Here is a 26315-nt window from a genome sequence, read left to right as displayed (position 1 = left end):
CCCTTCTCAGCTTCCACACAGCAGCTAGAGACCTGTCACCCCCTGGCTAGCCTACCATTGTCCGTTTCCTGCCCATTGCCCTCAGGATACATCCAACTCCCTAAGATGGCTCCAGAACTTTTTGTGCAGTGATTTGTTCATCCCTCCAGCGGCTGCTCTCCCCACCCATGTGCCCTAATGGCTCGTGGCAGCCCCACCGAACTGCTTTGCCTGTGGGCTCTGCCGGAGCTGGTCCCACAGCCAGGCCCAGCTTCCTGCTCCCTCTGACCCTTCATCTCTCAGCTGGAGGTTACCTCCTCTGGAAGCCTTTCCCCAGCTAGGTTTCCCATGGTCCCCTGGGTTTGCCCTAGTGGCTGCTCCGCCCCCAATTTGTCTGTCTCTCCCCCCCAGCATTGGGGGCCAGGTCACTTGTTCCAGGTGTGTCCCCACAGCGAGAAGGAGGTCTGGCCCAGAGCAGGGGCTCAGTATATGCTCAGTGACTCACTAAATGTCAGGCCACCTCGAGGGGGGTGTCCCTTTGCTGCCACCTACCATATGTCACCTGACTTCACCTTCCTCCCAGGGCTGACCAGCCCCTCCATGTCCTGTGTCCCTGACAGGACATGCGTGGATGCCGGCAAATCGGTATCACATCCACAGACACGAGAATATTTATGTCGACGTGAGTGCTCTCCGAGTGTTCTAAGTAATAACTTAGCATGTTTTAAAATAAACTCTATTACAAGTTAATTAACCAGCCACTTCCCTGATACCTCAATTAAATGGAGCGTGCCATCAGCAAAATGCATCCAATCTTGCAAGAGAGGCTGGCCGGATGCGAGAGGAATGCTGGGAGTCAGCGGGGCGTCTGCTTTAGATCCCATCCTGATGGCAGCATCTCCAGACCGGGAGGGTTTCCTGGGCCAGGAGCCATCCCCCCGCTCCCCAGAGAGGAATCATGGGCTGGCACCACTGTGTGTCCCCCAGACTGAGGAGGCACCGCTGGCATGGCCAGCTGTGCTGCCTGGGCTCCGCTTAAACCTGTGTGCACAGCGCGCACTCCCTCCGCTCTGCCCCACCGACCACGTGCACACCCCGGTTTGTCTGTGTTTTCCTGCTCTCTGGAAAGACTGGTTCACACCTTCTCCTCACTCCTCAACCTCCCCCCACCCCCCTCCACACACCATCCGCCTTGCTGGGGGGCTGTCAGCTGCTGGCCTGCCCCCCCTCGGTGGGGAGGAGGGAGGCAAAGCCGCCCCAGTACTGGGGTCTGCACTCCCCTGCCTGTGTCCTTGGGCCAGGTGTCCCAGCTCCCGTCCAAGCCAGCCCTTTGTCTTCTAGAACCGCCCACACTTCCGGCTTCTTTCTCTCTTGCCCCAGCAGTTGCCCTGGGGGGACGCCCTGCACCATCACTCTCTCCCTGCCAGTTGGTCACTTTGGGGATCCCTCCTCCCTCGGGACCCCTCCTCGAAGCCCAGGCGCTCCCCAGCTCCCCCCGTTTCTGCTTCTCCACCAGCCATGCACGTTGTGCCTCCTTCTCCGCCTTCTCTCGAGTGTTGGCTGTTTCCTTTCTTTCCGCCTGTTCCAGCCGAGCCTCTGTTAATCATCAGTGCCCACCTGTTGCCTCCATGGTGGCAAATCCAACGGCCATTCATCTTTGATGAAGGGCCACTCCCTCCTCCATGGCTGGTGTCTGGTGTCTCCTGCTGCCCAGGCCTCTCCTTGGCCTCCACTGCTGGCCCCTCGGGCTCCATCTGGGCCCTTCTCTGCTCTCTCTCCAGTCTCTCCAGGGGGTGTCGTCTTGACCCACATACAGATGCCAGGGGCTCATGCAGTGAAACCTCCAGCTCTGGCTGCCCCCTGAACCTCAAACGTATACACCCAGCTGTTTGTGTGACATCTCACCTTGGGTATAAAACAGGCATGTCCCACAAATACGGCCCAAGTGGGGTTCTGCCCCCCCAAACGTCTTCCTCCCTGCGTCTTCTTTATCTTAGTAAAATGGCACCATCAGCTGCCCAACAGCAATTCGGCCAGAACCGCCGCCCAACAGGGCTCCCTCCCCTCCCCCACACCCATCATCTGTCTTCACAAAGTAACCAGAACAACCCTGAAACAGCAATGAGGCCCCTGCTCACGGTTTCCCCTGGTTTCCCATCATCCCTAGAGTTAAAGCCAGGCTCTTCACTGAGGCTGCAGCTCTGGGTGACCTGGCCTCTGCCCTCCTTCCTGGCCATCTCCACCCTACCCTCTCTCCCTGTGCCAGTGTCTACTCTCCTTTCCCTGACAGGTCAGGCTGTGTCCTGCCTTTAAGGCTTTGCCCTTTCTTTCTGGAATGTTCTTCCCCCAGCCTCCACGTGGCTGCCTCCAGCTCCCCTTTCAAGCCTCTGCTGAAATGGCACCTCCTCGGAGAGGCCCTCCCTGACCGCCCACTCTGAAATGGCCCCCAGGCACTCACTCTCTGGTACTTTGCTCTTTTATTTTCATCACGGCCCTTTTCACGACCTGACATTTTCTCAGATCGCGTGCTCGTTGTTTGCGTCTCCCCACTACAACATGAGACCCTTGAGAGCAGGCATCTGTCGGTTAATTCCAGTCTCCCCCCACCGACCCCCCATCACAGTGTCTGGAATGTGAATGATGGATAAATGAGTGCTGACGCTGACATTTGCTCACGCTGACAACTTGCTCTCACAAGTTTTCACATCTTGCCGTCTCCTAGCCCAGACATATCCCAGACCCTAGATCTTTACACCAGGCAGCCTGACACCAGCAAGTGACTTGCAATCAACGGTCACGTATTCATTCAACAAACACATATTGACGATTCACTGTGTGGTAGGCCCTGGGCTAGGTGCTGGGGACTCAGTGGAGAGCAAAACAGACTTAGTCCCAGCGCTAGTGTGTAGTCTAGTGAGTCAATGCACTGAGTCCCAGGCATTCATGCATGCATTCATTCATTCATTCATGCATGCATTCATTCATTCATGCATTCATTCATTCAAGAAACACTGATATTGAGTTTATTATGTGCCAAGCACTGTTCTAAGTACTTTAGAAGCATAAGCCACAATCCTGACGCCAATCTATGAGGTGGGGACTGTTATCCCCATTTTACAGGAGAAGAAACTGAGGCACAGAAAGGTGAGGTAGCCTACCCAAGCTCACATAGCTAGTACACCAGACCCTCTCTTTGACTTGGCTTCACCCTGCTTTACTCTGGGCTCATCTTTGATCCTCCTGACATTGTGTCTTCATTCAGGCCCCACGCCAGCCCCTCTGGACTTGACAACAGAATTCGGCTCCCTCAGTCTGACTGGTGAGGGCAAGGCTGGGCGCGACACAGCTCTTGCTGCTCTGGGTGATACCATGTCCAGAGCAGCTCTGAGCCCTGGCCAGCAGCCCCCACCTCCAGGGTTCCCCAGGAAGGGAGGGGCCATGCCGGCCTCATCCCACAGGCTGGGAATTCCGTTTATGGTGTCAGGAGGGGGAGATTCCAGAAACCACAGGAGGGCAAGAGATTTACAACTCTGATTTTCCTGGTGTGGGTCCCTCTAGGAAGCTGCTGCGGCAGGAAGCCTTGTTCATTTAGCCGCCACTAATTTAGGAGGTGCCATAACTCATCAGAAAGCCACTTTTTAATTTAGACGAATTGGAAACAATTCCTTCTGCTGAGGGTTCGTGTGACAGATGCTAGCGGTTGGTGGACCTCCCTTTACAAACATGCTTCCAGAAACGCAGGTGAGAGCCAGGTTTTTGAAGCCGCATTTTTAAAATGCAATCCAAGAATTTCACCAATCAATCTTTGAGTGAATTGCAATTTTCATCTATTGAATTTTCTTAAAGCATGGCCTTTCAGATTTGGGGATAAATGGAGTTCAATTGAGAGATCAATGCTTTTCTAAACCAACAATTCAGAAAATTAATTATTCTGCCAGCAGGCTGGGTCCAGCTTCTGGGTCAAGCCGAGGTTTTGTGTTAAAATACTGTTCTGTCTCCGCTGTCTTGATAGAAGGAGTGGGCCTTCTCAGGAATGTATTCTTTCTTTAGTGGATGTTCATTGGAATTGCTAATGTCTACTACTATTCCCATTTTATAGATGAGAAAACCAAGGCACTGAGAGGTCATATAACTCAGAGAGCATCTAGACTTGTTCATGTGAGGAAGAAACTGAAGAAGTTGCAAAGCTGAGGTTTGGAGAGCAAAGTCCAGACCTCAGGAGGGTACTGGTGGGGGCTAAGGAAGGGGTCGGGGTCCAGCCGGGGGGCAGGGCTCCCGGGTAGGGCAACCATTGCAGAGGGAGTGAGCACTGGGAGGGAGGAGGGGAGACATGTCCTTCTAGGTAACAGGCTCCACCGTAAGTTATACTAAGTAAAGCAGTGTGGCTCTGACACAGGGACAGAGAGCTCCATGGCACAGAATGATGAGGGGTAGGACATAGATTCATGTACCTGTGGGGCTTGGAATATGGTGTGAATGTGTTATTTAAAACCAGTGGAGAGAGATTGGTTCATTCTGTAAGGGTTCAAAGCAATTAGCTTTTTCATTTAAGAAAATTAATTTGGGACCGGCCGGGTGGCTCAGGCGGTTAGAGCTCCGTGCTCCTAACGCCGAAGACTGCTGGTTCTATTCCCACGTGGGCCAGTGGGCTCTCAACCACAAGGTTGCCAGTTCAATTCCTCGACTCCCGCAAGGGATGGTGGGCTCTGCCCCCTGCAACTAAGATTGAACATGGCACCTTGAGCTGAGCTGTCGCTGAGCTCCCGGATGGCTCAGTTGGTTGGAGCACGTCCTGTCAACCACAAAGTTGCTGGTTTGACTCCCGCAAGGGATAGTGGGCTGTGCCCCCTGCAACTAGTAACGGCAACTGGACCTGGAGCTGGGCTGTGCCCTCCACAACTAAAATTGAAAGGACAACAACTTGGCTTGGAAAAAGTCCTGGAAGTACACACTGTTCCCCAATAAAGTCCTGTTTCCCTTCCAAAAAAACAACAAAAAAAATTAAGTTAGATCCTTACCTCACACCATTCACCAAGATAAATTCCAGATGAATTAACACAAATACCTAAAAGTATGTTAGAAAAGTCTAGGAGAATGTGTTTATGGTGTTGGTTTTCTTAACGTAGACACAGGAAGTGTAAACCAAGAAGGAAAAAGTTGATAAAATTTGACTATATCAAACATCAAAATGTATGACAAAAGCAGCTTTGTTGCCAAAAATTGGAAGCAGCTAAGACTTTCTTCAATGGGTGAATAAATAAATACTCCATGGCACATCCAGACAATGGAATATTGTTCATCAGTAAAAATAAATGAGCTATTCAGCCATGAAAAAACATGGAAGAAACTTAAATCCCGATTATTAAATGAGAAGCTACACACTGTGTGATTCCAGCTCTGACATCCTGGAAAACGCACAACGATGGAGACAATGAAAAGATCAGTGGTTGCCAGGGGCCCAGTGGGGGTCGGGAGGGATAGATGAATAAACGGAGCACACGGGATTTTCAGGGCCATGAAACTGTTCAACACAATAATGGTGGATACGTGTCACTAACATTTGTCAAAATCTACAACTGTACAACGCAGAGTGAACTTTAGCATACTCTATCAATTTAGTTAATGATAATGTACTGATATTGGTTCATCAATTGTGACGTATGTACCACAGGAGCAGAGAGAGGGGGCGTATGGGAACTCTGCACCTTCTGCTCAATTTTTATGTAAACCCAAAACGGCTCTAAAAAAGTAAAGTCTGTTACTTTAAAAAAAAATCTGTCTATGGGAAAAGACAAGCAGTAAACTATTTAATAAACAGACAGGATTAGTAGCCAGCATATATAAAGAATTCCTACCAATGGATAATGGAACAGATAAAAAGGAAGGAAGGAAGGAAGGAAGGAAGGAAGGAAGGAAGGAAGGAAGGAAGGAAGGAAGGAAGGAAGGAAGGAAACTGACAAAGGATACAGACAGGCACATTCATCGGAAAAGAAATAGAAACGGTTAATAAACATGAGGACAATGCCCAGGCTCACCAATAATGAGGGAAATACAAAGCAAACGATGCTGAGGTGTCATTTTCACCACGCGATGGGTAAATTATTAATGTTTATAATGTCAAGTCTCAGTGAGGATTTGTGTGAGACTGGAAGAAGGGTGTTCATTGCAGTATTGTTTATAGAACAAAAACTGGAAGTAACTTCAGGTATCATCGATGGATAAAACACAGTACATCGTTATCAGGGAATCCCACGCACCTGTTCTAAAAAATAAGCTACATGTGTTATGTACATTTGGCAAGTTCACCAAGAATTGTGTCCAGTAAATAAAAATAAGATATCCGTATGGCTTACCCCCTTGTCTCCTCCTTCCAGCAGAACCAAGGCAGAGGGAGCAGAGAAGCTCCAGCACACCCACTGGGTGATGAAGGGTGGGGTGTGGCACAGAGGGCCTGGGGGAGGCTGAGCCTTTAGGGGGCCTCTGGGGGGCTCAGCACCTGCCATGGTCACCCTTCCCCTGGATTCCCTGATGCAGGTGCCCCCCTGGAGAATAGTCTTCATCTGAGGTCAGAGAGCAGTGGGAAGTGTCCACGAGAGCTGATCCCGACCCAGAGCCACAGACCACCTCTTCCGAGCCCTCTGTCTCCATCAGGCCTGGGGACAAGGGACAGGAAGGCAACCTGAGCACACTGGAGCCTCTGGAGAAAATTCGATGATCAGGGTCATGCACTTCAGAGGGTTGTTGGGAAGGTTAAGAAATGATCATGGAAGTGAAGGAGTCTGACAGAGTGCTTGGCACACAGTAGGTGCACAAGCCTTACTGGTTTCCTTTCTTCCTCTTGTCACCGACCCCATCCCTCCTCATCAATACTATATCACTCCTTCTGAAGTGGGGTCCATGCCAGGTCGCCCCACACCGTGACACCCATGAGGGATCCAGATACCATAGTTCACCCAGAGAAGTGTCCCCAGGTGTCAAATAACCCTGGTGGCTGTGACGAGTGCATGTCCTGTGGGCACCAGAGCCCGAGGCTGCCTCGTCTCACGCACTCTTCTTCCCCTTAGCTGTCATAATCCCCATCTTAGGGTTGGGAGAGCTGAGCTCAGAGGCGTGAAGGGCCTTGCCCAGCACTGCCCAGTGACATGGGGGAGAGCGGGTCCCTGCGCAGATGGCTTGGAATCACAGTTCTCCCAGCCAGTGGGCTCAAAGGATTTTGACCACGAGCCACAGAAAAACCTTTCATGTTACAATCACCACCCACACACAGGCACTCAAAACAATATTTACTCCTGCTACATTCGATGGTAGCAGATATTTCTGTTCGATTCCATTCCATTCTTTTTTTTTTTTTTTTTTTTTGTACTGCTGGTTGCAATCTGTAGAGTTGTCTTCCTGACCCACTAGTCTAGTGAGTGAAGAAAAACCTGCAGTTTGAAAACCATTCTCTAGGCTGCTTCTCCCGAATGAGCCTCTAACACGGGCATCAGCAGACCACAGCCCACGGGCTACACCCTGCCCGATCCTGCTTTTGTAAATAAAGTTTTATTGGAACACATCCATGCTCATCCATTGACATACGGTCCATGGCTCCTTTGCACGACAGCAGTAGAGCTGAATAGTTGCAACAGGACCAAGTGGCCCATAGAGCCAAAAATATTTACTTACCTGGTTCTTAATGGAGACAGTTTGCCCCTCCGTACGCAGATCTGACTCTGTCTCCCTTGCTTCAGTTTCTCCAGGGCTGCCCTTTGCTCTCTGGCTCCAACTCAAGCTCGTCCGCTGGCTTAGAAACTGCCTCTGTCTGGCCTCCTGTGCTCTGATCCGGGCAACCGTCCTCCCCAGGTGGGGGTGGGGGGGTTGGGGGGATCCACGTTGTCCCCCAGCACTAACAGGCCGGTGGCGCTGCACACGGCCCCACCTGGCTTGCTGATGCCTCTCTCTGCTCTGCCCACAGGTCTCCTGGGAATGGTGGCCCACATGATGTACACACAGGTGTTCCAGGTCACCGTGAGCCTTGGCCCTGAAGACTGGAGACCCCATTCCTGGGACTACGGGTGGTCCTTCTGGTAAGTGGCTTGTGACTGTCAGACACAGAGCCCCGAGGCATGCTGGGACTTCAGCTCAGCCCAGTAGCGGTACAGAGGAAGGCGGGGTACAAAGTCCAGAGTCCAAAGGTGCTTTGAGACACTAGACCTGGGAGCGAACTCGGGGATGCGGACTAAATCCAGCCCACCACCTCTTTTAATCAGCCCTCAAGCAAAGGACGGTTTTGCGTTTTAAATGCTGGAAAATAAATCAAAAGGAGAATCATATTTTGTGAAATGGGAAAATGATGTGAAATGCAAATTGAGTGTCCATAAATAAAGTTTTATTGGGACACAGCCACGGTCATCATTTATATGTTGTCTACGGCTGTTTTCTCGCTCTGGGGTAGAGTTGAGCAGTTGTGACAGAGGCTGAATGACCCACAAAGCCTAAAATATTTACTGCCTGGCCCTGGGCAAAGCAAGCTTGCCAACCCCTGCCTTAGTAGCTGCTGGAGATAGAAAGTATTGAGACCTGCAGGCATGTGAGCCATGGAGGGTTCTGGGTGGCCCAACGGGTTAGGGGGACCCCAGTGAGGGGGCAGGGTCAGCACCTCAGAGCACGGTGTGCAACAGAAAGGCAGAATCTGTCAGGATTCTTTTGCTTGCAAGTGATGGAACCCCAAGCTTAAGTAAACAAGGATTGGTATTAGTTCATGTAACTGGAAAGTACAAGTGGGTCAGGTAGGGGGTGTGGGTTGTAAGTGAGACATCCACCCACACTAGTCTAAGCGATATGCAAACTCACTGGTTCCTGAACATGGAAAGTGCAGCTGTGGTATGGACTTCCGGGTCCGCTCGGTCCAGCATTGCTGATGTCATCAGGCCTGAGTTCTCATCTTCTGTGATCGTCTGAGCATTGCCCCCTCACGTTAACTCTGTCCCTGGGCAGGCGTCCCTCCTGGTGGTCAGACAGCTCTTCCTGAGGCTGGTGCTTCTTCCTTCACATACAGGGAAAGACAGGGCTTCTCTTTCCCCAGTGTTGCCTAAAATCCCAAGCTTCCCTCTGATGAGCACAACTTAGGCCATTTTCTCTCTCTTAAATAAGCACCACGGCTGGGGGAATGTCATGAGCTTATCAGCTCAGCTTGACCAGGCCCATCTCTGGAGCTAGGCATGAGTCAAAAGCTCTCAAATGGTGAGTGGGTGGAATGGATGCTGAATGAGCAACCAAAAGTCTCCTTCAGGCATGGCTGGATCCAGGCGACCAGGGGGATTCATTAGAGACTCAGTCATTCTCTCCCTCTTGTTTGTCTCTGTTCCCTTTGTGATGGCTCCATTCACAAGCATCTTTTCCCCAAGGGATAACAATGGTGATTGGCATACCCAGTTCTAGGCTTACATCTTACAAATGTAGCAATATGAGCAGAGAGTTGGGACTTCTTTCCAGTATTTCCAGCCAAAACCCTGGTGATGACTTTCACTGTCTCAGCTGAACTCACGTGACCATCCCTCAACCAATGATTTTAGGCCCTGAGGAAACTGGGCTGCTCTAATTGGCCTGGCCTGAGTCACATGGTCCAGAGGATGGTGCTGGCCCCACCCAAAGCCTTGGACAGAGAGAGGAAAAGGGGAGGTCCCCAGTGGAAAATTTGCGGGTGAGGTGGGGGTGGAGTGGGCTGTTATCAGAAGAAGGAATATGTGCTGGAAAGACAGTGACCACAGTCGTCCGTTCCCCAGGGTCAGCAGGTCTGGTTCTGGTGGCTGGGGACCCTTTATCCACTCAGTCATTTAACACGTTTATTGAGCACGTACTTGGGACCAGTCTCCTAGGTGCAGGGTGGCAGGGAAGCGGGTGTACGACAGTGGCCAAGACAGCATTGCAACCCAACCGAGACACATGAACTGTGCTATGATGCTGGGGGTGGGTCCCCACAGACAACTGTGGGAGCACAGAGGAGTGGTCACTGACACAGCTCCTGGCGGGGGGGTCCTCAGGAAAGAATGTGGTCAGGAAAACAGGCAGAGGAGGGGATAAGCTAGTGTGTTGGGCAGCGGGAACAGCAGATGGAAGGACGTGGTGGTGAGAGAGCATCTTTGGGGAAAGGTGGTCAGGATGGGGCAGGAAGAGCTATGACTAAGAAAGACCCCACTGCAGAGCAGTGGTGACTCCTGCTACATTTCTGCCCCTTCCCCCGCTCTGTGTGGCTTAAAGGGACCCTGACCCGTCAACACCATCCCCGACTCCTTTTATGTAGAATCACGGCAGGGAACCGGCACAGGCTCTGGCTCCCTTTTATGCATCCTTCCTTTCCCGTACTGGAAGTTACTTCCTGAGATCCTCACCTTGGAGGTTAGTTATTTTGAGTTAGAGCAGGAGACAAAGGAACGGAATGGACATTTTTGAGTGTTGGCCATCTGTACGATTCTCTTACATGTACTGACCACAGGCGTGTCATCACGACAATGTGTGAGGTGGGCCCTACGTGGAGGGTAAAAGGAAGCACAGAGAACTTGAGTAATGTGCCCAAGGTAAGCCAGCCTGTGAGTGGCAGAGTCGGGATTTGAACCCAGGCAGTCTGGCTCCAGAGCCCATGCTTCCAACCTGCCTCTAGGAGACGATGGGGTAACAGTACGACAGTTCACGGGTGCTTGGCACACTATTTGACACATACGAGTGTGCGGTGAACACCGGCTCTTTTAATGTTACCATTATTGATATACTGTTATTGCATATGTGGAAACTGAGGCTAAGTCACTTGCCCAGGATTCCAAACCCCATCCTCCCACAGGCCTCTCTTCCCTGAAGCCCATGGCACTCAGCGCCTAGAACCGAGCCCGCAGCTATTGCCACGCGAACCTTTTGCCCTGGAAGCCGCGTGTCCTGCCCTGCTGCTCTGCTCCCTTGGGCCGTCCTCCCAAGCAGCAGCGGACTCCCATTTCACTTGCAGCCCCTATTGGGGCTGGTCCATTTCTCCTTGTCACCGAGGCCTGCAAGATGGATCAGCTCTATTTTTCATCCCTCGCATCTGGGGCCTTGCCAGGGGTATGCAGTGTCATCTCTCTTGTTTAATATGTGTCAGGCCATTTGTCAAAATTCCGGCCCCAGAGCCCCAGGCGCTGGAGAGCAGACCAGCTCCAAGGCAAGACCGCAGCAGCCTCTGTCTGCTGGCCCAGCAGGAAAGAACAGACTACAGGGGCTTGAGGGGGGTGGGAGGAGGCCAGCTCCTGGGAGGGACACCTGCTCAGCAAGGTGAAGGTCGCCTGGTGAGTCTGACCTCACCGGGTTAGGTTAGACCTGACCCTGACATGCCGTGCTGGGCCTCTGAGGCAGTGTGCACGGGTGGTGACGGGGGGCCTCTGCCACAGCTCCTGCCTCTGACTCTTGCCAGCTGTGGACTTTGGCCAAGTCACTCACCCTCCCTGTGCCTTGGTGTCCTCAGCCGTAAAACGGGCGTAGCCTGAGTTTCCACCACACGGAACTCCTGTGAGTGGCACTCCTGTGCTCAGTTGATGTATCACACATCACTCCAAAATTTAGTGGCAAAAAATAACAATGTCTGATCACCTGTCACGGTTCAGTGGGCTGACTGCTCTCAGTGGGTGGCCTCAGTCCTATGTCAGCTGGCCCTGGGGTCATCTGGGGCACTGCCAGGTTGGGTGGCCAAGACGGGCCCACATGGGGCTGGCAGGCTGCGGTGGGCACCGGGGGCGCAGACAGGGCTGCCCCCAGGAGCGGCTTCCCAGCCTGTGGCTGGGTCCCGGCAGGGAGCGAGCGTTCCCAGAGATCCAAGCAGAAGCTACGAGTTTATTTGATGACCTTGGGACAGGGTCAGTTCTGCTGTATTCTGTGGTGCAAGGGCATCTGATGGGGCCAGATTCATCGAGAAGGAGCCAAGGAACCATGAGCCCCAGGACGTGTGGCTCACGGGGGCCTTCTTTGGAGACAAGTTACCATGAGGACCCTGTGAAACCACGTGTGTGACCACTGAGTAGAGAATGCTGGCCTTACAGGCAGGCGAGCCAGTCTCTCTGCGCCTCAGCGTCCGTCTGGAGGGCAGAGCTAATAGAATGTAAGTTTAGGGGCCGTTGTCAGGACTGTGGGACCAAGCTCTTAGCGTGCTCGGTAAGAGACAGTGATGATAAATGGTGATAATGACATTGGGCCTTTGAGTATAGAAGCACGTGACCCAAACATCCCAGAGGATGCGAGCCAGGGAGCGCGCACGCAGCCCGCGCTCTACTCGCCCGGGGCCCATCCCCCACCTGGCTTGTTGCTCACGTTGGTTCCCCGGACTTAAGTATTTCATTAGGGTCCAGCCCTGGCTGCAGCCTCTGCTCTCGCGCTGAACCCTCCAGCTCTCCTGCCGGCTCCTTTTTCCAGCTCTGGGTCTCCGCTCTCTCCGGGTCTGCCTGTGACAATGCCAAGGCAGGCCCCCCAGGGAGGGGAAGGGACGGGGTAAGATTAAGGTTGGTGCCACCTGCTTTGTGCCCAGCCCTACTCTAAGACGCTTTTTTAACGGATCGTCACCTCCTTCAATGCTTGCAACAAGCCTGCGAGGTGGAGCTCTCGTTACGTCCCTTAAAATGGCTGTCAGGACTGAGGCAGAAGGTTAGGCATCTCCGCCAAGGTCACACGTGAACGAAAGTAATTTAACTCCCATGGAAACCCAGGCTTTAGGGTGTCTGCCCCCCATCTACTTCTCTATCATCAGCTCCAACCCTCTTGCTCCAGCATGCCCAACCCCCTAGTTTGTGGAAGGTTCCGAGGCCGCCTGCCTCCGTGCCTTGGCGCACACTCTGCCCTCTTCCTGGAATGGCCTTTCCCCTGCAAACCCTGACTCATCCTCCAAGACGCAGCACAAGCAGGCGTGTATCCGGGTGACCTTCCCGGCGTGGGCCCCCGGGGGGGGCGTGACTCGTTCTCTTTTCGCCTCCCAGGAACGACCTCTGTCACGTGTGCATTACAGGGGTCAAACAAGACTGTCTTCCCGCAGATGTGAGGGGGCCGCGGAGGGACGCGCGGTGGGTGGGCTCGCTGCCCCTGCCCCCCCTCACTGGCACCTCTCTCCTCACCTCTCGGCAGCCTGGCGTGGGGCTCCTTTACCTGCTGCATGGCAGCCTCTGTGACCACACTCAACTCCTACACCAAGACGGTCATTGAGTTCCGGCACAAGCGCAAGGTCTTCGAGCAGGGTTACCGCGAGGAGCCGACCTTCATAGACCCTGAAGCCATCAAGTACTTCCGGGAGAGGTCAGTGCACACGGTCGCCTCGGCCATCACCGGGGTGTAGGCTCGGTGGCCGCAGGGCTCCAGTCGTGGTCTGACAGAAGTGTTCTGGGGGGGTGGGGGTGCAAGGGGCCGACTGAACGAGGCAGTGTGGACCCCACTGTGTTGGAATTCCTGGGACATTTTGCTGTGTTATGGGGCGTCAGGTTGCCGCAGGCCTAGGTAAGCAGCACCTGAGAAAGCAGGAAGGAAATTGCACTGGAGTGTTTGCCATTTGGCCCCACGCGTCTTAGAACCAAGGCACGCAAAGGCTGAGCGGAGGTGTCCTTGTTGGGCTGTCACAGCGCTGAGTGACAAGAGGAGCAGCAGCGGGACTGGGGATGGCAACTAGAGAATGGGGGCTCCTGGAGGGAAGGGACCACATCTGGTCACCTGAATCCTCAGAGTCCAGCTGGGAACGGAGGAGGTGACAGTCGATGGCGGTGTATGTATGTATGTATGTATGTACGTATGTGTGGATGGATGGGTGGGTGGAAGGACAGGCAGGCACATGGTTAGCATATTTCCTGGGACCACCTCCTGCAGAAACGACCTTACCCAAAGTCTTATCACACAGTCTGTTTCTGGGGCAGCCGATTGGCCACGCCACAATGTCTTTCCGTGGCAGGGAAGTGAAAGGTTCTCAGGACCGAGTCTGAGTAGGAAAAGGGGGCAGGAAGCTGTGCAACTGGGCAGCATTGAGGAGTCGGACTCTCCGTGGGGCACGTGGAAGGGGTGCAAGCCAAGGGGTCACATGGCAGGCCACAGTGGGGGCCACACAGGGACCTCTCTCTGTTACAGAAGCTGTCATCTCTGTCACGTGGGCCTCCTTTCTGTGCCTTGAACACTGCCAGCTCACGCCACCTTGGGTCCTTTGCACCTGCTGTGTGCCTGCCTAGAAAACTCACCTGGCTGGCTCACTCAGGCCTCTACTCAGTGACGTCTTCCATAATCACTTGGCCTAAATTTGCACACGCCCCCTACACCCTCTCCTGGTTACGCTCTACCCCGCTGCTATGTTTTTATCACAGCACCTGTACAGTCTGACCTCATTCCGTTTGTTTATCTGTTTGATGGTGTGTAGACGGTGAGCTTCACGATAGAAGGGCTGTGTTGTCCTGTCCCCACTGTATTCTGAGCACCTAGAACTGAGCCAGGCACCTAGTAAGTGCTCATTAAGTGTGTGTGTGTATGTGTGTTTGTGTTTGACTAAATCTCTTCTTTGGAGACCTCAGCCCTGACTGCCTCGTGCCCTTTCAGCTCGAGCCCCACAACCATCAGAGTCAGCATCCCAGCACTCCCCCACCCCCCACTCCTGCCACCAAAGTCCCAGAGCAGGTGTCCAGGTGAGTCAGCTGTGGCCAGGGAGGTCGGGCTCACCTGGCATATGGCCTGCCTCGCCCGCAGCTGTGGCCAGAGCATGTCCACTAGGAAGGTGGGACCCATGGAGGGCGCTCAGGAAATGTGTAGAGCAGCCATATAAACAGCTGGATGTCTAACCCTCCCCTTAACACTATATCAATTGTCCCCTGAGCTGTGGGGGAGCCTGGGGCATCTGTGGCAACCTTGTTTTGCTGAGGCAGAAGACAGGGCTGCTTCGTACCAAGAGGCTTTGTCAGCTGGTGCCCCGGTTCGAATGGTCCCTAACTGCTCGGGCCCCAACGGTGTGGAGATGACTGCTTCCCAGCGTCCGTGCCGGATATCACTTTCCACATTCATAACTTGAGCGTTATGCAGGGGTTCATCAAATTTTATTTCCCTTCCTCTCCGAGGAGAGCATTTCCGCTTAGCTGGGCTGTCCTAATTTTTTTCTGTCTTTTTTTTTGGTACCTTCCCCACAAGGAGCCTCGAACGCAGGAACAGATCTCTGCACAGGTTTGCAGGTGGCCCAGCGGCGGGGCTGAAATCCTGCAGTGGCCAGGTCCCCCCGCCTGCAGCTAGGGACATAGGAAGAGATCCAGGGCACCACCTGTGCATGTTTCCTACTCCTTGGGGATTCCGGGGAGTGCTGTAGGTAGAGCAGGGTTTTGGAGCACACCCCACCCCGCCCCTACTTCAGTGAGTGTTCCAGTTCTGTCATTTTGCTGCTGTGTGTCTCAGGGCAAGTCACTTAGCCCCTCTGGTCTGGTTTCCTGTGACTCACAGTGGGAGAGCCCAGAGTGGCATCCTGGGAAGGCCCAGAGGCGTCCTGGGAAGGCTCACATTTGATAAGTCAGGTAATGTGCTGGACACAGGGAGGGCGTTTTGTGTGTGTGTGAGTTCCTGTCCCTTCTGCTACAGATGCAGTGGATAAAGTTCAGGAATGGTGAGCTCAGGATGGAGATGAAGATGGCGCTTTAGATTTTACGACTGTAATTCTCATATGAGCACAGCCGACAATTACGTGGTACTTGCCCTGTGCCAGACACGACTCTAAATGCCTTAGGCGCTAAATCCACAGCACCTCTGTGAGGTAGTAGGGACTGTTGTATCCCCACTTTATAGATGTGCAATCAAGGCACAGAGAGGTAAAGTGGCTTGTTCAAGGTCACACAGCTGGTAAGTGCCAATGCTGGGATTTGAACCAGGTCAGTCCCTGGGATATGTGGCCTCTCAGGACTGAGCAGTAGTCTGTGCCTGGCACTGAGGGGAGTCCACGAGGCCCACAGCGTGAGGGCAGGTGACATGCAAGGCAGGTCATGAATGCAGAGGGGGTAAGAGGATTCGTGCCCGGGGGAGGGCGGGCAGGGTCTCCCCGTCACCAGCTGGAGAGGTGGTGGATTCACTTCATCTAGGCTTCTACTGCCGTCCTCCTGGCTGAGGGCAAGATGGTGACCTGGGGCTGGGGGGACTGAGGGAGCAGGAAGGGCCTGAACCCCCACCCAGCCTCATCCCACCCCGGTCCTGTTGGATTTTTCTCTGTAGGAGTGAGGCTATTGCAGGTCTAAGGAGGAGTTGAAATCCTGACAGGTTTTCAGGGGCTCTGAAACATGGCGATGTGCAGAAAAAGGAAGGAAGGGAGGGGTGGAGGGGGAGAGAGAGAGAGAGGAGAGGAGAGAGGAGAGAATAGCCCAGGGGCCAGTATGCACACGTGTTGGGTGTGGGGTAGAGGGAGCCTATACCCTATGCCTCTGAGCAGCCTGGCCTGCTAGGAGAAACTTCTGGAATTAAACCCTCCCAGTGTCACCTGTGTATTCTTCCCAAGGAAAGCATCTTAATGTGGCCTCTCGAGGGGAGGGTCCAAGTAATAAGGTGTGGAAGTTAAATGAGACCCATTGGATTGGACTCCAGGGGGATTTCAGCGGCACTGAATGAACATCCATCTGCCTCCCACAGGAAAGCTTGGGGACGGGGCTGGTGGGGGGAGCAAAAGACCCAGAGAGGGCAGCTCCTGCTCCACTCAGATCACCCTCGGTCACTCCACCTTGCATGGCAGCGCGTACCTCTCTGAGCTTGTTGATTCACTTGCTTTCTTGTCTGGGTCTGCCTCCTCCTGTGTGCTCGCTGCGAGAGGGTGTCCTTGCTTTCCACGTGGTCCCGGGTCCCTGGATCCATAGGAGCTCAGTGAGTTACAGTGCTGAGTGTCCATAATGCCGATGCTGTTCATCGTAGCACCAAGTTGTACACTGTCTCCCGTTGCCAGCACTCTTCTGGCACCTACCTGTACGCACTCATTTAACCCCAGCAGGAGACATGAAGAAATAGACCAGAGTTGAAATGAACTCTGTGGTTTATTAGCTGTGAATGCACAGCCTCTGTGCCTCAGTTTTTCTGGCTGGAAAATGGGCTGGAACTTTTTTTGCAGTTTTGATGTGAGGCTTACATGAGATGATGCGATTAAGTTTCTGGCACAAAGCGGAGGCGGGGGGTCCCCACTCCCTACCGCTGCCAGAAACCTTCCCCTGTACAGACACAGCCTGTGCCGGAGAAGAGAGCATAACACACGTTGCCAACGAGAGGCCCTCAGAGAATTTTGCCTGTAGATGTGCTTAGTTTGGCCCCTATGATGGTTTTACATTTCTTAAGTATTGTGTGAGTTTTAAAAATCAAGAGATTTCTTGTTTTAAAAAACATCAAGGTTTTTGGCTTGTCATGAGAAAGCTGAGGGTCTGGAAACACTGGGCCCCTGGTGACATGTTGACATGGTGACAATAGGCTGGACAGGGGAGCGCCTGCCGCTGTCACCTGCCTGGCCCTCTGGCCCTGGCGCTGCTGAGTGTGGCAAAGTGCCATGGGTGCTGTGATGGGTGGGTCTGCTGGGGGCGACTCCAGGTGAAGGGCTGACCCCCCCCCACCCCGGGGGGAGGGAGAGGACAGAAAGCCTTCATAGATGAGACCCTTGAGCCCAGATTTTAAAGACACTCACAGCGCTCACCGGCCAGATGGGCGGTGGGTGCGAGAAGGCGTCCTCAGGCACAGGCAGCAAACGCAGGAATGAGCAAAGGCCAAGACGGGGGACACACATGTGTATTTAGGAAAATCTTAGCAGTTTGGTGTGATGTGAGAGTAGGAGATGGGTGGGAGTTAGCCGGGGTCTCGGCCCGTTCATCCTCCCACAGCGTTTCGGGTGGGGGCTGGCGGCAGCTGCAGTGGCAACGGAGTGAATCACGAATCGGGATGAGAAGGTGAAATAGAAATGCACCCCATCTGCTTCCCAGCTGCCATCCCTCAGGAGGCAAGGGCTGGTGCAGATTGGGGCGCGGGGACCCCACTCCTCACAGCTCTGCTCGAGCCTGTCTGCTGGAGGGAAACTTTTAGAAAGGCTCATCTCCACTTTCTCACTTGCCACGCACAGCACGACCCTCTGCAGTCTGCTCTCCTGCCCCTTTTCCCCCCCAAAAGAGCTCCCAGCAGCCTGGGTGCTCTGCATACACCCTCCCCCTGGGCTCCCACCCGTCTCCCTCCTCCCCTCCTCCTCCTCCCCCTCCTCCTCTTCCTCCTCCCACCAGCACCTCCTCCCCCCCTCCTGTTACAGGGCGATGCCCCCACGGTCAGTTCTGGGCCCCACTTCTCCCCTCACATGACTTTAGTCACCGTGGCCACACCTGCGCCCGGACTCCCACATTTTCAGTCCACTCCAGACGCCTGACTCCACATCCCGCTGTCTCCTTGGCGTTTTCCCTTGGGATTTTCTCAATGGCCAAGACCCACTCGTGCTGGTGTCCCCAAACCCAGTCCTAGTCCCGCATCTCTGTCCTTGGGGGCCCTGCTGGTGGCAGCCAGACATCTGCAAGTCCTCACGCCCCCATGGCCGGGTCAGCACCAATCCAGTGCATTTATTTCCCTGCAGCTCATTTCTCTCGGCTCCCGCCATCCTAGCCGAGGCCACGTCAGCCCTTTCCTCCTGTGTGGATGTCCCATGTCGTCCCACATGTGACTTTTTCCCCTCGTCTGTCCTCCCCGGGAGACAGAATGCTATGGCTTCCCTATGCTAACACGATTAGGTACCTGTACCCATCTTTCTGCCTAAAGCACTGCAGCGACTTCCCACAGCTCCAGGACGGGCCCAGCTCCTCGCGTGACTTTCGAGGTCTCCACTGCCACCATGGCCCCTGGGGCCCCCTGCACACAGCACCCCTGCAGACCTCCACCGGTCCCCAGACTGGCCATTCTCCTGCCTCCATGAGGCCTCTGGACTGCCACCCTCTCTGCCTGGAGCGCCCCCCATTCCTTGGGGCCTGCAGGTCACACCTCACGTATTGATCCCAAAACAGACCAGACCCGTCCTCGCCCAGCCCGAGGCCCGTCCACGGCACTCGTCATAGGTCTAGCCCCACAGGTAACCCTGCAGACTCCTGGGACACAGGGGCACATGCCATGTCCCGTTCTTTATTCCAGAATATGGGGCTGGATGGAGAGAGTGACAGAGCAGAGGGCAAGTCCTCTCGGAGGGAGCCTCCAGGCCCTGTCACTGGCCCATCTTTCAGGCCAGGTGACCTTTGCCCTCTGGGAGCTGCCCGTGGTCTGGCTCGCTTGACCTTCCCACTGTTTCCCCAGCTGCCAAGCTGAACAGTACCACACTCGGGCTCTGGGACTTTGCTCCCTCACTAGTCCATTCCCCTTGTAGCCGAGGCTGGGCTGAGAAAGAGACTTTCGAGATAAACCAAGTCTAGAGATGTTTTCATGTTGTCATGGGGCCCTCGGAGCCCCCGGGAGGCTGTTGAGGGTACAGGTGGGGGCTCCACGAATCCTAGTCATTGTTTTTCTAAGTAATAGTTTCTAACCCATTCAGTTCAGAGAATAATCTCAAGGTGATAACATCTAGACGTGTCTTTTGAAAACCCAATATTGGAGGAACGGGAGACCAGCCGGTCAGCTGCACACCAGGCTTAGGGGAGGACCCCAGGCATCCGTATTGTCTCTGTGCTGCCCCAAGGTTTTGCATTATGACGATGTGACTCATAAAACGGGAAAAGAAAAAAAGGGAATTTTTTTTAAAAACCCATTTATTTCCCCCCATCTTGGAGTGGCACTTAAACGATGTGATGTGATGGAATCTTTTTTTTCCCTTTTTTTTTTTTAATGTATTGGGGTGACAATTGTTAGTAAAATTACATAGATTTCAGGTGTACAATTCTGTATTACATCATCTATAAATCCCATTGTGTGTTCACCACCCAGAGTCAGTTCTCCTTCCATCACCTTATATTTGATCCCCTTTACCCTCATCTCCCTCCCGTGATGGAACCTTATTTCCTACGTGTGGTCATTCATTTGCCAACATCCCTTGTCATGTGAGCCTTTATTCTATTGCAAACTGGATCGTTGAAAAACTGCGGTTCTGTCTGTCCTCTGCCTAGACGTTTAACCTCGGAGACCCGTTCCTTCACAGCTCCTCTCACCCCGTTTCCACTTCCCCTGCTTGAACGTTATGTCTCAGCGCCACCTCACACTTCATCACTCTTTATTGGGGTTCTTTGAAATGGCTGTGTTTTTCTTGAGAGGAGTGTGGCGCCCTGAAATTAGAGATGGCACAAAGAGACCCCGGGCCCTCGCCCGACTCCCCCCATCAGATGGGTTAGATCGCTGACCATGACCCGTGAAAGGAAAGCGAACAGCACAGAATGGTCCATGAGGTAGAAACCGATCAAAATGTGGTGGGAAGAGCAGGTGGGAGGGCGGCCACTCCCTGAGCACCCGTCTTTCCTCTGAAATGTCAGCCAGCTGCGGGGAAATGAGCGCTGGGAGGGCCCCTGGAGCCCTCATGCCCGAGTGTCACTACTGCTGGCTCCTTGGTGATGCCCATTTGTAGCCAGTCCTATGGGGAGGACCTGGAGGCCTGGGCCCCCGGATGGCAGCCTAGAGCCCTGGGAAGGACGACCGGGCTGAAGCTTAGGGGAGCCCCCCAGACACCCAAAGCCGGGGTCGTGCCTGGGTCTCACCTGGGAACCTGTTAGAAATGCAGAACCTCAGGCCCCACCCCAGACCTGCTGAGCCGGAATCTGCATTTTAACAAGCTCCTCTGATGATCTATGGGCACCGTCAAGTTTGGGAAACGTTGCCCTGACACGAACGGTTCTCAACCCTGGCTGCACGTTGCAATCACCGGGTAATTTAAAATCCCAGGTGACTTCAGTGGGCCTCCAAGTTGAGAAGTGCGGGCGGGACCGAAAGTTAACACAGCATCTCCCGAAAGCTAAATCCAGGCCACCACCTGCCAGACACGGACGTTTACTAAATAACTCGCCCGTTTGTTTGTGTATCGTGTGCAGCTGCTCTCGAACTACAAGGGCATTTGAGTAGCCGTGACAGTGACCATATGGCCTCACATATGTACCATCTAGACCTTTACAGAAAAAGTTTGCCAACCCCTGGATTAGACATTCCCTCCATTCAGCCTTCTTAACAGCCTCTAGTTTAAACTCTATCGTATTCACGCATTCACGTGACTGTTTGCTTATGTACAACAGGTGGGGCTTCTCAAAGGCTCCTCAAGGGCCACCCAGGGCCCGACCCACACAGGTGCTCACTCGCTGGCAGGTGCCCGTTCATATGCTAATTTCACTGCTCGCCTTTGGGCATCTTTACAGCGAGGTTAAGATGAGCGGGGAGACCGAGGGTCTGCCAGGTGCCAGGAGGGCTGGTTTCTCCTTAGACATCAGCCCCTTTGCTCCCCGGCCCGTCTCCCCGGGCTGAGGTTCTGAGGCCTGGAGGAAGATAACTCAGGGTCAGAAGCCATGAGAACTGGGAGCCTGGGAGGATCAAGGGGTCACTCAAGGTTACAGCTGTGAAGTCCAGGGGTGTGGGGGGCCCACTGCACGGCAGGACTGCTGTCTCTTTACCCCGAGGCCGCCCCGGGCAGGCCAGGCCAGTGTCGCTCTGGAATGAGGTTGGGCTCAGTTATCGGGCCCAGCCTCCCATCCAGGGTTCGAATCCAGCCGCAGCTTCAGGACCCGTGACACGGGCCGTGAATGTCTCTGCGGACGGGAACCCCTTGTGGGCTCCACCTGCAACATTACTCGGAAGAGTGAAAAAAACTGGAAAACACCCAAATGCTTATCAAGAGGGTACTGAACGTTAATTTTCCCCCCCACATACTGTCAGGAAAGAAAAGGGAGTGAAATTCGTGTGTGCTGATATCGGAAGATGTTGGAAGTATATGGGTACATTCGAGACATCAGATTATAAGAGTGTGTTTCATTTGAGGCCATGAATATAAAAAAGTATTAATTCTGACAAGATAAGCACGAAACTACTCACCATGGAGGTGTCATTACCCAGGGGGGCTTTTGCTGTCTTTATGAAGCTGGATTTTTTTTTTTTTTTAAACCTGTGCTATCCGGAAAAGAACAATGATTTTTTTCCACTAAAAGACAAAACATCTCCCCTTAAATGGAACCATCCCATAGCACCCTCACTCAGGCCTTCGTTCTGCCATCTGCAACCCCCCCCCCCCCCGCCAGGCCCCAGAAGGCGTTTGTAAACCGGAACTATGTTCAGAGTTTGCCTCCTGCGGAGCACAGGCCTGGTCCCTTAGTGGGGACAACGCGGGCAGGCGTGGGTGGGATGTGTTGGTGCCTGTCATTGGCTAACTAGAGTCCGAGCTCAGCACCCTACCTACCAGACTGGGAGCTCTGAAAGCAGAGACTAAGAAGCGGACCTACTGTCCACACAGCATCTGGTGCAAAGCGCACACAGTAGGGCCTCAGGAAATCCCTGTTGCGTGACTGAATGAGTAACCTGAGGGGACCGAGCTCACCAGTGCAGGAGTCCTTCCCCCCCTAAGACCATTTCCCAAGTTGCTGGCTTGTCACTCACCACCTGCCCCATACCTCGTCCAGCCTCAGGACCCAGCCGGCCGTGTTACTGGGAATAAGAGGTGATGGGCAGAATCAGAAAAGAGGAGCGGGGCCCTTGCTTGGAGAGTGTTGAGACTTCCTTGCATGGGAACAAAGAGGGTAGCAGTGGAGAGAAAAGCAGGGTGGAGGAAAGGCAAGAGGATGCGGAGAGCCCCGGGGAGAGTTTTGGAGAAGCTCTGAGCGTGAGACATGAGGCGGGAGAGGTTTCAGGACAGCGGCAGGCGAGTAGAAAGCGAGGGATGGAGGGAAACCGCAGGCTGTGCGGCCACAGGTGCAGGGCTGGGCGTGCTTTCGGGCTTAGGACACACAGTGGTTGCAGTGGTTTCTACATCAGGGACCAGACTGTTTCTCTGAAGGGGGTGCACATTTGGACTGGACCCCGCAGGGCTCTGGGACTTAGGTGGGTTACAGACGCATGAGTGCAGTGGGGGAAAAGGCCCTTCCCACTCTCTGGCCCGTCATCGGTGGTGGACACGAGCGTCTGGGCCTGGAGCCGTGTTAGAGAGCCTGCAGCTGTCCTGCTCTGAGCCTGTCGGGCTCTGCTCCGTGCTCGTCACCCCCTGTCACCCGTGCCACGCCTGCCACGCCAGTGCAGGCAGTGCCCTCTGGGACTGCAGGGATCTGGAGGTGCCAGAGGAGAAGGAGGCCACTCCTGAGAGACCCTCACAGTTGTCGGTGGGAAAGGTCGCTGTGCCAGGCGTCAGAAGCCCGGGAATTTGTTTATATGTAGAACTGGCTTTAGGAAGAGTTTTAATTGAGTAAAGCAGAGTGACAAGGCTAATAAAAGTCTGTTGTCCCCAAATCCGAAAATAGAGGGAAGTTGGAAAAGAAGGCTCTAGATTTCATCCACGATACCTACGTTATCAAGGGCTAATCACCATTAGGCTTTCGATATATATTCAGCCAAATGATTGTGCATCTCAGTACAGTTTTTAAGCAAATCTAACCAAACCCGTGCCTTTGCAAGCTACCATTTGCACAATAACTGACCGTCTTTTTGTGAGAGCACGTGCATTTACGTCCCTGTTCCGCCTCTAATTCATCAGCTGGGTCCCACCAGGTCGGTCACACCGCCTTCCGATGGCTCGGTTTCTTCATCAGTACAGTGGAAAGAATGACACCCCTCTCCCAGGATGGTGGGAAAGCTCTCAGGGGGCAAAGTTGCTTCACAAATGCTCTCCGTGGGTGGGGGAGGGGCTGCCCTTCTCCAGGTCCCGGTCTCTGCAGCTCAGCCTGCTCTTTCTCACACAATTGTCGGGTTCTTTTCTTTCCAGGATGGAGAAGGGGGATGGGAGCGAGGAAGAAGACCTTCGCTTAGATTGCCGTCACCACGAGAGACACCCCACCCGTAAGTGGCCTCACCTGCAGGAGCCTGTGTGACAGGTTCTGGGCTGGCTGAGGAGAAAGACCCTGGAGATGAGCCCGCCAACCTCTCCCCGCAACCCTGCTCGGTCCCACAGACACGCACGACAGATGGGGAAACTGAGGCTGGGTTCTTAGCGGAGCGAGTTGTCTGCACAGCAGCCACGGCCCTCACATTCGCGGTGGGAAAGCCAAGAAAGCATGACGGAGGCTGGGGTGTGTCAGGACGGGCAGGCAACACTCACGCCCAGGCCGGGGTTAGCCGCTGGCCTCAAGGGCTGAACTTGCCAAACAGCTTCCAAAGCACTGACCCTGAAAGCAAGCCTCGGTGTGGGGATGCCATGGACAGAATCTAGGGCTCCCATTAGGAAGACAAAGGTCTGGGCCAGGAAGCAAGAGGGAGGTACAGGGGGCAGGGTCTCACTCCAGAAAGAGAAAGAATTAACATGAGGTTCAAGTTAAAATGGCAGAACCTCAGCTGAGCTTGCTGAATCCCCATCACGGGCTTCCTGCCACTTCACCCCCAACCAAGGGCTTTTCATGCCCGATCTTGTGTGCTGGCCGACCCACATGACCCACAGCCCCTGCAGAAATGATTCCATATATTGCCAATGAGGAGATGAAGGCTCAGAGAGGTGGAGTGACTTGCCCAAGGCCACACAGCTCAGCGAGTCAGTGGAAGAGCAGTTAGAGCAGAGGCTGTCAGTGCCCTGCCCACGCCCCTCAGCTCCTTTAGGAAGTTCTGGTGTCTTCCAGCGCCTGAGGCCCCCCCCCCACCTGCACCCACAGAAGGGCGGGAAGTGCCGGGAAGCTCCCTGCCCCTCCAGTGGGATGGCACTGAGCCCCCTGCAGGATTGGAGTCTGGCGTTACCAGGGTTAGCAGCCCGCCCTGGGTGGGCCGCCTTGTTCCGGGGGCCACTTGCCTTCTCTCCTTAAGATCTTCTCTACACTCGAATTCCTATTTCAGGGACTGCTCTGGGAGACCCAAACTAAGACAGTGGAGAGTGGAACTCAGGTCTGTCTAACTCCAAATCCTGTGATCCTAGTAACTGAGCGAGGAATGGCTCTGACGGGAGGGAGGAGACAGGTGGGTGAGGAGGTCGGGAGGAGGCCTGGTGGGAGCAGAGCAGAGGGTCTGGTCTTTCTAAGGAGACTCTCAGAGGAGGCACCGGCCCGGGGCCCTTTGAGCTGGGAAGAGACACATCCAAATTATTTAATTAGTTGTACATCTATGTACCGTGTCTATATATTCATATCCCTCCTTCCCGCCCTCCCTTCGTCTGCAATGTGGGAAAAGGGTTGGAGCCAGTGGAGATAAAAGGGGTAGATTCAAGAACTCTTTGCTAGAAGAACTGTCAGTGTCTCAATTTGGGTTCCCCCAGAAGCAGGTCCTGAGATAAGGATTCAACAGCAAGTAGGTCATTGGTGTGACCCCAGAAAACCCTGGTGGGAGCAGGGGAGGGGCACTAAATGGGGAGAGGGAGGCGGTGGGGAAAGGCACCTGGCCCAGCAGTCACCCGGCCCCCCAGGGGGACTCAGGCAGCCAGTGCAGCGCTCAGTCTGAATCACACCCCAGATATGACTGCGACTTTCCTCGTCATTGTTTGAGGGCTGCTGGGCTGGGGAGGGTGCCTGCGGGGGGAGGGGCAGAGCCCTGGTGCAGCGGGGGTCAGTGTGCGCTCCATCTCTGGTGCTTTGGGGGGGACCGGTTTGTGTGGCACAGTGGTGCTTTGTCTGTGTGTGTAGAGTCTGAGGGGTGTGTAGAGTTGGGGGTGCAGGTAGCGTTGCTGAGATCGTCCAGGGAGAAGGTAGGATGGGGAGAGGCAGGGAAGCAATGCGGTCTGAACTCCCTGGGGCTCCCAGAGGAGCTGAGGAAGGATAGGGGGAGGGGCTGCAGAAAGCTGTCAGCTGCCCCCAGAGGTTTCCCAATCCCAGCTTCCTGGGGGGGGGGGGGGACTTCGGATCCCACAGCAGCTCTGCCAGATGTGCCTTTTATCAGGTAGATGAGCGAGCTGGGACGGCTGTGCTTCCCAGGGGACCAGCCCAGGTGCCAGGGTCCCAGAGTTAAAAGGACAATGAAGAAGAAGGCCCCATCTGCTGCCAGAGCTGAGGGAGGAGTTTCCCCAGTGAGGGCTTAATGCCTGTGGAAGAGCGTTGGTCACTAGTTATCCTGAGCTGGGCTGCGTCCGTGGCCACATGAAGGTCGTTTATCCATTCATTTACTCAACAAATCTTTCCTGAAAATGCTTCCCTGGGCAGGGTCCCGTGGTGGGTCTGGAGCAGGGAGATGAATAGTGAGCCTGGACCGGGCAGCTCCCAGGCTCCTGCTGTGCTGTGTGGCCGGAGCTACCCTGGGGTCAGTGCAGACACCTCCTCCAGCTTGGGGTGGGGTGGGGGTGCAGG

At 54.2% G+C, this 26315-nt stretch overlaps 1 protein-coding gene across 2 annotated transcripts in view; it reads left to right on the top strand.

Annotated features, from left to right (window-relative positions):
* Window positions 1-26315, top strand: part of GSG1L (GSG1 like) — a 192904-nt gene that overhangs the window by 153352 nt on the left and 13237 nt on the right. For both annotated transcript variants that reach the window (XM_074322757.1, XM_074322758.1), the window contains 3 exons: window positions 7934-8045; window positions 13090-13257; window positions 23825-23898. In XM_074322757.1, the coding sequence (XP_074178858.1) occupies window positions 7934-8045; window positions 13090-13257; window positions 23825-23898 (354 nt within the window). The remainder of the gene's footprint in view (window positions 1-7933; window positions 8046-13089; window positions 13258-23824; window positions 23899-26315) is intronic.

The sequence above is a fragment of the Rhinolophus sinicus genome, linkage group LG18 (genome assembly GCF_036562045.2).
Source record: "Rhinolophus sinicus isolate RSC01 linkage group LG18, ASM3656204v1, whole genome shotgun sequence".
Taxonomy (NCBI): Eukaryota; Metazoa; Chordata; class Mammalia; order Chiroptera; family Rhinolophidae; genus Rhinolophus; species Rhinolophus sinicus.
Note: the sequence above shows the minus strand (reverse complement) of the source record. Positions and strands in the feature narration are given on the sequence as shown.